The sequence below is a fragment of the Sminthopsis crassicaudata genome, chromosome 1 (assembly GCF_048593235.1).
Source record: "Sminthopsis crassicaudata isolate SCR6 chromosome 1, ASM4859323v1, whole genome shotgun sequence".
Taxonomy (NCBI): Eukaryota; Metazoa; Chordata; class Mammalia; order Dasyuromorphia; family Dasyuridae; genus Sminthopsis; species Sminthopsis crassicaudata.
In genome coordinates this window covers 292,671,706-292,683,461 of record NC_133617.1, presented here as the reverse complement: position 1 = coordinate 292,683,461, position 11,756 = coordinate 292,671,706, and the positions used below count along the sequence as shown (strand labels likewise).

Sequence of the window (11,756 nt, the reverse complement as noted above, 5' to 3'; positions counted from 1 at the left end):
ACCCACCAGTGAATTTTCTTTGATAGAGTTAGCTAGTAACACAATTAGTTTAAAGCAAAGGTATTTTCAAGATGGCATAATAAAAAGAAAAAAGCTAGTCCTTGCTTTCTTGAAGAGGACCAATGGCATCACAAAGGACACGCTGGCTTGTGTGAATTGCATTAAAGTGAAGCAAATATGGCATTCTTGTTTGGTTAATTGTTGTCCTTTGTTTTTGAAAAGGATCAAAAAATCAGTATGCTAGAGTTAATTTACTATGTGTCCAACTGTGGCTTGTCAGACCAATATGAGCTTGGAAGGCTCTAGCTCAGGTTGGACACAAATAGTCCCTATGAACATTTGGGGTGGATTCTCTAACCTTGTGCATTTCAATTCAAGTCTGCTTTGTTCATAGAGCATAGCACCTTCTCTGATGAGGGCACGCCATGCTGGGTGGTCCTGTGCCCATGTCTTCCGTGTCACAAAATAGATTCTAAAGTTCTTAAGACATTTTGACAATGTCCTTGCATCCTTTTTTCTGACCACCTTATGAATGCTTACCTATGTGAGCTCTCCATCTATAATTTTTTTGGCCAAATGTACATTTGGCATTTGAATAAAGTGGCCAGCCTATTGAAATTGTGCTCTTTGCAGTAGAGTTGGAATGCTTGGCAAGTTTACTTTTAAAGAAAGGCCCTCAGAGTCTGGTATCTTATCTTGCTAGGTGATCTTCAGCATCTAAGACAATTCAAATAGAAGCAATTCAGTTTCCTGGCATGGTGCTGGAATACTGTCCAGGTTTCACAGGCGTAAAACAATGAGATCAACACAATGGCACTGTAAACCTTCAGTTCAGTAGCCAGTCTAATCCCTCTTCTCTCCCACACTTTCCTTCCAAGCCTCCCAAACATGGAGCTAGCTCTGACAGTATGTGTGTGAAGCTCATTATCAATGTGGACATCTCTAGAACGTATATTGCCAAAGGAAGAGAACTTATCCAAAGCATTCAAAACTTCATCATTTGTTGTTGTGGTTCCATACTTAGGGATGGTAGGGTTTAGCTGATGGAGGACCTGTATATTCTTGGTGGTAATTGTTGGCCAAAATTAGCACCAGTAGCAGAGAATTGATCCATGCTTGTTGCATCTTTGCTTTGGAGACTGCACTGAATGCCCAATCATCTGCAAACAAAAAAATCATGCACCAACACTCCCTCCACTTTAGTTTCATCTTGCAGTCTTTTTAAGTAGAAGAATTTACCATTGGTGTAATAGCTGACTTTAATTCCATGTTTGTCATCAATGAAGGTGTTTGACATCATGATTGAAAATATCATGCTAAAGAGCTTGGGACCAATCACACAGCCTTGTTGAACTCCACTGGTGACTGGGAAAACTCCAGAGCATTGCCCTTGGTCCAGAACCTGGGCAAATATGCCATCATGAAATTGATGTACTATTAATAAACTTCTCTGGGCAAACAAATATTGACATAAATATCCATAAGCCCTCATTAGTGATAGTATCAAAAGTCTTGGTCAGATCTGTAAATCTACAAAAAGGAGATTTCTGTTCTGTTCCTGGCATTTTTCCTGGACTTGTTGGACAATAAGCACCGTATCGACTTTCCTTGGCCCCTTCTGAAGCCATTCTAGCTCTCAGGTAGATGACCTTTTTCTAGGTAAAGGATCAGTCTATTAAGAAGGAATCTGGCAATGACTAAGAGAAAGACTGCACCTGTGCTTGTCACAAGAAAATCTATTCCCTTTACCTTTATAAAAATAGATGATAAAGGTATCTTTGAACTCTGGGACATAACTTCCTTTTGCCATATAATCTGGGAAATTTCAATCAGCCTTTGTATGAGCAATGGACCCTCCACCTTGTAAATCTCACCTGGAATAGAATCAATATCTGGTGCTTTATCATGAAAAGCCTACTAATAGCATTAAAAACCTCTTCTTCAGATAGAACTTCAGCTAGAGTGATTGATTTCAGCTTGAGGTGAATGGTCAATAGCTTCAGCCCATCTGCCAAAACAGTTTACCAGAGTGTGGCCACTGTGCATGCTATAGTTTCCTGGAACCACAGGTAAGAGTTAGGAGGATCAGGTGGACACTAAAGATGAAAAGAAGCCCTGTAAAGGGCTCAGCAACTCTCACACCAGAGGTACTAGTCTTCCCTGAACATATCCTACACTCCAAATATGGCATTCTTATAGAGTATGCAAATAGCATAAAGCTAAGAGAAATGATTAATATACTGGATAACAGTCAGGATGTCAAAAGACCTTAACAAAGTGTAATTTTGTACAAAGATGTAATAAGATAAAATATAAAGGCTAGAACTGCACTTGATTTAAAAAAATAAATTGTCACAAGTCCAAGATGAAGGGACATAGGTAAGCAGCTATTCATCTAAATAAAGATCTAACTAGATTTCAAGTTCAAGATGTATCACAATGTGTCATGGCATCCAAAAGGATAATGAGACTTTAGGCTGAACAGATAGATCTGGGGTTCAGAAAGAGGGAGCTGATCGTCCTTTTGTACTTTACACTCGTCGGATCACATATGGAGCCTTCTACCCAATTCTGTAAGCCCATTTTGCAAACACATTGAGAATATGGAGAACATGCAGAAGGTCAATTAGAAAGGTGAAAGGTCTCAAGATCATGACAAATAAAAATGCATAGAAGATATTACAAGGATGAGTCTGAAATGGAGAATAATTGCAATCATAAAGAGGTGATAGCTACCTTCAAATGTTTGAAGGACTGTCATATGGATGAGGGGCTATCTTCACTGTTTGGCCCTAGACAGCAGAAGTAGATGTAATGGTTGAACTTTGAAGAGAGGCAATTCTGAACTTGGAACAAGGACAAATTTTTTAATCTTTCCAAACAAAAATGTAATGAGCTTCCTTAAAAGGTAGTGAGTTTTCTTTCACTGTATTTCGTAATATTCTTCAAATACTGGATGACCATTTATATTTTGCCAATTTTTATGTTTTTTCCCCCAGGTATGAATTATAGAATGGTACCTCTGAAAGCACTTCCTTACTCTGAGATGCTGTAATTTACTAGAAAAGACTTATGGATTCAGAGCCTGTCGAATCCTTTATTTTCTATTGTACTGGATGATAAACTCTTCCCTTTCCTTCAGCTTTTTCCTCCCTTTTCTATCATTCACATAAGATGAAGCAGTTTTGCTTCTTTTCTCTGGTGGGCAATAAGGAGCACTTATGATCAGATCTCCTCTCTCTGGCTCCCTGAGAGGCTGAATGAACTCATATCACCCACATTACCTGAGAAGTGATGGGGTGATGAGAGATCACATTCTTTTTGGTAGAAATGATGCTAGTTATGTAGCTTGTTTTGCTTTTAGTAATTAAATCATAAATTTGTAGAAATCTTTTTGGATGGATTTGGATAGATTTGGAGCTAGAACTTCTGAGAGTTGATGTACTAATAAACTTTCATTGAATATCTTTTACAACTTTCTTGAGTAGAGTTTATTTGATTTATTGAATGGGGCTCAATGGACAATACCATTGGGAATTATTGATTAAAAGGCACAAAAATGATTAATTTTCTACTTATTCCAGATTTCTACAATCAATTGGCACTAGAAGAGAAAGTCATTTGTACCCTTTAAATCATTTTCTGGAAGACTTACCAAATCAAATTGAAATGGGTAACACAGAATTTTAAGAATGTTGTGGTTTTTTTTTTAAAAAAGTTTTACCCTTTCACATCCAACACTGGTGAGGTGTGGGGGGGCTTGTAAAACTGTATAGAGTCAAGCAAAATTAAATTCCACAATTAATGTTGCATCATTGATAAATTACTCAAGGTAGTTCTTTAAAATTCTCTTGATATAAGCAAGAAAACTTTCATATGTTTAGACCTCTGTAACTCTCATTCACTTAAGTTTTTCTAAAATTTCAACAAATTCCTTTTTTTATTTTCAAACCTGTTGCTGTTCATTTTTTCATATCCAAAATTTCAAAGATGTTTTTCCATCCATGAAAGATGTTTATTCCATAAACACTAAGCCCTTTTTTGAGATTCATAGCACAACCTATGCACAAATAGAGACAATTCTTTTGCTCCTCATCCCTAATTAAACTTGATGAATAATGATGATAATAGTAATAATACCCTACACAACACACTAAGAAAATGGAAGCATTTTATAGATATTATCTGTACTACACATCATCCCTGTAAGGTAGGGAAGGGGAGAAATAATTTGAAGATGAAGAAATAGAGGTAATGTGTCTTGTCCAAATAAATAATAGTTGATGGATAATGAGGCAGATAAAAAAGTGTTCTCTTCTCTTGCCAGAAAATTAGACTTGTATAATCATTAGATGTTCATCAGTTTCTTCCCCCAAATTTGACTCAGCACTTACATCTGAAATGGCTGATTCTCTTTGGAAGTTGCCTTCACTACATACAAAATAATATTTATCCCTTGTTCTTTGGGCATGTCACAGTGCTAGAAGCTATAATCACTGACCTAAACCAAAATTTACATGTTATTTTCAATTTCCTAATTTGGTGGTAAGAACAATTAGTCAAGTGGTAGTAATGGGAATCCTGGGCCTTATGTTTCCTATTACTGTGTCAAAGGAGTCACGTGGTAATGATGTCCTTTAAAAGGTAATCTTGGTAGCCTTGCATTCATTTCATTCCTTGGTCTTCTGATCTGAGCTTCTATTTCCACCAAAATATCCAAGATGTTTGAGCCTTTTTTGGGAATCTGGAAACTTATCTCCAGTGAAAACTTTGATGACTACATGAAAGAACTAGGTGAGATGTCATTATGTGGAATGGGAATTATTGGGTTACTTTTTTAAAGTGTTGGGAGGTGATGGCTTTCTTCTTCCATTTTTTTCTAAGTTTTTAGATTATACTATGTTGACCTAAAAAAAGCCACTTCTTACATATATTGCAACTCTAAATGATATTGCTTTAAAGTACATATATGTGGGAAGAAGAATATTATCTATATACTGAAAAATCATATGGATTATAATAATCTATATTTATAGGAACATTCTTTGGTTAATAGTAAAGGCAGCTTCCAAAAGGAATCAGTGTTTTCAGATGTGAATCTTCAGACTCAAATTTGGGAGAAAAACTGATGAACACCTTTATTAGATGTACAACTCTAGGTTTTCTAGCAAGAGAAGAGAACAACTTTGGGTGTCCCATGTACATCAGTTATTATTTGTTTGAACAAATCACATTGTCTCCAATTCTTCATCTTCAAAGTATTTCTCCCTTTATGTATCTTACAGATTTGGTATACATCAAAGTCTATATTCAGCTGGTTTTATAACATTTTTATGTGCAAAAACTTAAATTTTTTACAGCTAAAACTTCTGCTCTTGCTTCAGTCTCTCTTTAGATGAGGAACTAATGACCGAAGGATTAGAAAAGGCTTCATAGAGAGTGAACATTGAGAGACTCCTTGAAGGATAAGAATTCTGACAGATAGATGAAAAGGGAGTGTGTAGACATGGGCAGGTGATTTGCAGATGAAGAAATGAGACAGGAATATGATTTGCCACCATGAAAAAAACTATTATAAATATTTTTGTACATGTAGGTCCTTTCCCCCTTTTTTGTGATCTAAAAAGTGAGAAGTATGAAAAAGGGTGGGATTAGGGTAGAATATCATGAATTCTATTTTGGATATATTGAATTTGACATGTCAATTGGATATCCAGATGTGAGTGCATAGTAGGAATTGGAGAGTTCAGAAGGAAGATTTAGAGTTGGATACAGTCTTGGAGTCATCAATGTAGAGTATTCATGGAAGTGGATGTGATCATAATTTCAAGAGAAAGCATATCTAGAGAGGAGTAAAATAAAATAGGGATGGAGCCTGGACCTATGACTCCAATGGCAGAGAGAGATTTTGATGAATAAAATCCTTTTATCAATGCAATATGGCACTTTCTCTTGAACTTTGAGTTTTAGAGAGTTACCTAAACCAAAGAGAGATTAATTAATTGAATCTGTTTAGGCTCTTGTAGTCAGTATGAGGGAGAAGTTAGCTTAAACCCTGGTCTTTCTGCCTTCAAGATCAAATCTCTATCCTTTATATCCCACTGCCTCTAATGAGCAATGGGCACAATTAGTCTAGAATGGGAGAATGATTATTAACTTGGAGACAGAAGCAGCCCTAGAGGTCATCTAATGCAGCCTGTCTTTTTTTTTTTTTAATTGATAAGGAAACTATCACTCAGCATTGGTTCATGTGAGTCCAAAAAAAAATAGATAAGGAAACTAATTATTTAATTAGTTTCCAAATTATTTAAATGATTTGACCAAAGTCACATGGAAGTGTCAGAATTTGAATTCAGGATCTCAGATTCAACATTCTTGGTACTCCACCACAAGTTAAGGACAGATCATACAGGGCCTTGTAACCCAGGTTAAGGAGTTGTATTTTATTCTAAGCAATAAATAGATATTGGATATTTTTTGAACATAGAAGAGTCTTACAAAGATTATTCTATTAGTTGTGTGGAGAATGCGTAGGTGAATGAAGATACTGCCACCAAGAAGACTAGTTAGGAGATTAGAACTAGATCCGATCTCATAAAGCAGTTGCATTATTTAAATTCATACTGCATATTTTCAGTGAAAGAATGAATGACCACATTTTATATAATTATAACTTTAAAAATTGTGAATTCAAAAAATGCAATCATTTCAGGAAATTCAATATTTATTCTAATTGGACCTAAATGTATTATCCCAGCCCAGACAGGAGATAATGAGAACCCTAACTAAGCAGATGGTTGTCCAAATGGAAAGAAGGAACAAATGTGAATTATGTTGTGAAGGCTCAGGTAAAGAGTAGTAAGGAAGTAAATTATAGTGGTGGTAGGGTAAATAAAGAAAAATGATGCATCTGAGAGATTTTAAAAGAATAAAAAATGAATTTGGCAACTGATGATACATAAGGAAAGAGGGAGAAAGAAGAGTCAAAAGTAATTCTAAGGTTATGAATTTCTAAGGGACTTGAAGGATGGTGGAGTCATCAGCAAAAAAAAGAGAGAGAGAAGTATACTTTTTAAGTAAGATTTTTCTAATTAAGTATAAAAACAAATTTTAACATTCTTTATTTTTAAAATGTTGAATTTCAATTTATCTCCCTTCCTCCTTCACTATCCCCTACCTAAAAGAGTTATCAATGTGATATAGGTTATGTATATACAGTCATTTAAAACATATTTCCATGTTAGTCATGTTGAGAAAGAAGAAACAGGGCTAAAGAAAAGCACTTAAAAATAAAGAAATTAAAAATAATATCGTTCGATTTGCATTAAGAATTTATCAGTTCTTTTTCTGGATGTGGATAACATTTTCCATCATGGGTTCTTTGGAATTGTTTTGGATCATTGTATTGTTGAGAACTGAGTCATTCATCATCACAGTGTTCTTTTGGTTCTGCTCACTTCACTTCATGTAAGCCTTTCCAGTTTTTTTGTGAAATTCACCTGCTCATCATTTCTCTGTTATGCCCAGTCATTTCCAAACTGATAGATATTCCTTCAAATTCCAATTCCTTGACACAACAAAAAGATCTGCTATAAATATTTTTGTACATATAAGTCATTTCCCTCCTTTTTTGTGATCTAAAAGGAGAGAAGAATGGAAGAGAGGGATTAGGATAGAGTATCATGAATTCTATTTTGTATATATTGAATTTGAGATGTCAATTGGACATCTAGATGGAACTGTCTAGTAGGAATAGATTAGAGTTGGATACAGCCTTAGTCATCAGTGTAGGGATTTAATTTATTTTATTTATTCAAGAGAATATAATCATTGAGGTGAACCATGTAGAGAAAGAAGAATTCGGCACCATCTGTACGGACAGGAGAAAGTCATTTAATCCCTTTCAGGTATAAAATTATATGATCCCAGAGCCTGAACAGATCTCAGAAGTCATGAAGTTCAACCTAGACCTGAGTAAGGAGCCCCTTTATAACATCTCTAACAAGCAGATATACAACTTCCTCTGGAAAACCTCCTGAGATAAAATTTCACTTTTTTTTTTTTTTTTTGACAATTGTTAGGAAGTTTTATGTTTTTTCTCCTTGAGCTTCTGTTTCCACATTTTCATAATAGTTATAATCAGGACTTTGCTGAAACCAGTTGAAACTAGCTCTTAAAAGCCAACTGTTAAAAAAAAGCCAATAATTAAAATTTCAACATATACATTTATACCTTGAAAATAGATACACACTACAAATCATCAGTGCCCAGCTTAGAGTCAGGAAGACCTGAGTTAAAAATCTAACTTTGTTAGCTTTATGATTTCGGATAAATCACTTAACTTTTGTTTGCCTCAATTGCACCAACTGTAAGACTATTTTATATCACCTACATTATAGAATTGTACATATCAAATGTGATAATATTTGTAAAGTGTCTTTAGCATGGTGTCTATAATTGTTATTATTATAAATCGGGTCTTTATTGTTTAGACTTAAGAAAACAATTGAGAAAAAAATAATAATGCAGAATAAATGTAAAAGTGTATATATATTTTTTCTGGTGTGAGACAATTGATCAGTCAATTATTCAACATTTAGCAGCATCCTCCTGGTATAATAATACAAACTGCCTACCTTACAGAGAGTTCATGAGTATAGTTCTACTATAACTAATAGAACTTATAGTTCTAATATATTTTATAGTTCTGTATATTCTATAATACTAGGTAAATGCAAGTTTATGATGCCTGAGCTATATGTATGTTTGCAAAGAACTTTCCTTATTTCAGCCTCACAAAAATTCTGCATGGTCTTATGACCCTCCCCCCCAGATTACAGAGTAGTTAAGTGCATTTGTCCACAGTCATAAAATCAATTAGACAAAGAATTCAAACTTGGTTCTCTCTGACTCCAGGTGTAGCACCCTATGTACATAAAATGCTTCTCCTCATCAAAATCTTAATAAGCAACATTTCCTCAAAGAATGAGTCTGAGAGAAAAACTGCATTACTTCCATCTTTCAAGCCTCTGGGAGTAGTAATACTGAGGCAATGATTTCATAAATAAAACCAAATTATTTCTGAGTGACAGATTGAAGCTTCCACACCTTCCTGGGAGTAGCTGATAGTCTGGGACCATATAACGATGCATAAATTGTGAAGATCAGGCAAAGGAAGGTCAAATCTATAAAGGCATAATGGGAAAAGTAGATTTAAAGAACCATTAAAAATGATAAATTTTAGCCACTTCTTAAAGATTGTATGTTTGAAATTAGATTATAAAGTCCTCATCAGATTTTAAGCTCCTTAAGGGCAGGGACTGACTTTTGCCTCTTTGTGTTTTCCTAGCATTTATCATGTGAATTGCATATAGTAGACATTAAATGAAGACTTATTGAATTGAAGTCTTAAAATGGAAAACATCCCCAGAAAGAGAATGAAACCTGATTCTTCTCTGTCTTGTAGGAGTAAGTTTTGCTGCCAGGAATGTTGGAGGATTAGCAAAGCCTACTGTAACTATCAGTGCTAATGGTGAGGTGATGACCATCAAAACTGATAGCACATTCAAAACCACAGAGATCTCCTTCAAAATAGGTGAAGAGTTTGATGAAATCACAGCAGATAACCGGAAAGTAAAGGTGAGTGCATGCTTCCAGATGATAAAAAACAGGTTTATTGAAGGCTAAGAACTCTTTTCTTGAAGAGTTCTTAGTTTTGAAGCTCTCTTTATGCTATCTGCATGTCATAGAATCAAGCATTTATTGTAATTAATTTTCAGCTCTTTTGTTGATAAATTTCAGCCCAGTTCAAATCTGTCCTCAGACATTTACTAATTCTGTAAATTTAAGCAAGTCACTTAAATCTTTTTGCTTCAATTCCTCAACTATAAAATGAACTGGAGAAGGAGATGACTAATCACTCTAGTATCTTTGCCAAGAAAACCCCAAATAGGGTCATGAAGAAAAAGTTACGACTGAATAACAATAACAAACCTCATCACTTATTACCTGGTTAGAAAATGGGCATGTATATGTACAAATATATATAAATAACATACATGTCTCTTGTATGCTTGTTCATGAGAAACTTTTTCTACTATTGGGGATTGGCAGCTGCTCTGTAAATCCTAGTCTTAGAACAAGGATGCTGAAATAGTAAGCTATTTGCCTAGGGGCATACAGCCAATAAATGTCAGAGGTGGGACTGGACTTCCTGATTACAAGGCTACCTGTCTTGTCACTAGACCATGCTGTCTCTATCAGTTAGATGGTCTCCTGAAATAAAACCCAGATCTATGATACTACTGCTTTAAGTATTACAATGCAGATTTTGAAGTGGAAAAATGTGTAAATGGCCTTCAATGCTTCATCAGATCTCAGCTGAGAATACTTCCTCTATGGGACTGGACTGCATCTTACCCTGCTCTCTTTCTCTATGATTTTTGCCTTTATGCTTCTCTAAATTCTTCTTCCTGATGCACTAGCTGCCTCTCATTTTTTGCTAGCAGTATAGCCTTAAAATGTGATAAAAATGAATAGCCAGCCACAGATAGATGCAAATTTTCTAGAAGAAAATTATCAGTTTGTTGATTTCTAAAAGTAAGCCCATTGTGGATTTCTAGAGCATCGTAACACTGGAAAATGGCTCCCTGGTCCAGGTGCAGAAGTGGTATGGCAAGGAGACAACAATCAAAAGACAAATTGCAGATGGAAAAATGGTGGTGGTGAGTTTCTTGTGAATAGCTAGAATCATTTAATAGTCATGCTGGATTTTAATATTATTCTTTTTGGTCAAAGAGTGCTGACCTAGCAGCAAAAGATAGAAGATGCAGAAATAAACATTTAAATTGCCATGTCAGGAAGGCCTAACAATGAGAATTATGTAAAAGTATAATGTTATTTTGGAAGTTTGGAAATTCCTTTTCATTAAAGGTCTTTTAGCAAAGGCTAGTTATTAATAGTTATTTATATACAGGTTGGACTAGAGGTCCTCTGCAGTTCTTCCTAATTCTGTGAAATTTCCCAGTTTCTTTGAATGCCCTAAATCATACATTTTTTTCCTGGGTTGGGGATTCAGTGGCAACTTTAGAACTACTTTAAATTTAAATATAGCTACCTAGTCCAACTTTTCACTTTACAGATGGGGAAAATGAGGTCCAGAAATGTTAGGTAGCTTACCCAAAGTCACAGAAATAGTGTCAGAGCTCAGGATTCAAACACAGATCTTTTGACTCCATCCCTATATACAAATAATAGCAAATGTTCTTTTTTTCCAGGTATGCACCATGAATAATGTTGTGAGCACTAGAATCTATGAAAAAGTATAAAGAAATTTCAAGAAAAATTGCATTCTGAGTCTGAAAAAAAAGAAGTATCCATTATTCAGCAATATGAATAGCAATTTACTTGACCAATTTAATCAATAAATCATTTTCAAATGAAGTATGATTTCAATAAATTAATCAACAAACATGTTAAGTGCCTACTGTGTTCCAGACATTAGGGAATATAGAGATAAAATGAAACAATCCTTGCATTTACAAAGGTCATATTCTAGAGAGGAAAACAATACTCACACATGCAAATATATATTAATTAAATAAAATAACAAATAATTTTAAATAGCCTTTTATTTTGAAAAATGTATGCAAAGTTTGTTTTCAACATTCACCTTTGCAAAACCTGGTGTTCCAATTTTTTTCTCCCCCCTCCCTTTCTCCTAGAACAAAACAATTTATTGAAAAGGAGACATTAAT

At 34.8% G+C, this 11,756-nt stretch overlaps 1 protein-coding gene across 1 annotated transcript; it reads left to right on the top strand.

The window, feature by feature from the left end:
* The first annotated feature begins 4,721 nt into the window (after positions 1 to 4,721).
* FABP9 (fatty acid binding protein 9) lies at positions 4,722 to 11,327 on the top strand. The gene is made up of 4 exons (XM_074279620.1): positions 4,722 to 4,794; positions 9,467 to 9,639; positions 10,623 to 10,724; positions 11,277 to 11,327. The coding sequence occupies exons 1-4, from the start codon at positions 4,722 to 4,724 to the stop codon at positions 11,325 to 11,327; spliced, it is 399 nt and encodes a 132-aa protein (XP_074135721.1).
* Positions 11,328 to 11,756: the final 429 nt, after the last annotated feature.

What these genes read in the sequence shown, in the direction of transcription:
- FABP9 (XM_074279620.1), top strand. Translation starts at nt 4,722, where the DNA reads ATGTTTGAGCCTTTTTTGGGAATCTGGAAACTTATCTCCAGTGAAAAC. An exon ending in TGACTACATGAAAGAACTAG is followed by an intron (nt 4,795 to 9,466) that starts GTGAGATGTCAT and finishes TCTGTCTTGTAG; the next exon opens with GAGTAAGTTTTGCTGCCAGG. An exon ending in CAGATAACCGGAAAGTAAAG is followed by an intron (nt 9,640 to 10,622) that starts GTGAGTGCATGC and finishes GTGGATTTCTAG; the next exon opens with AGCATCGTAACACTGGAAAA.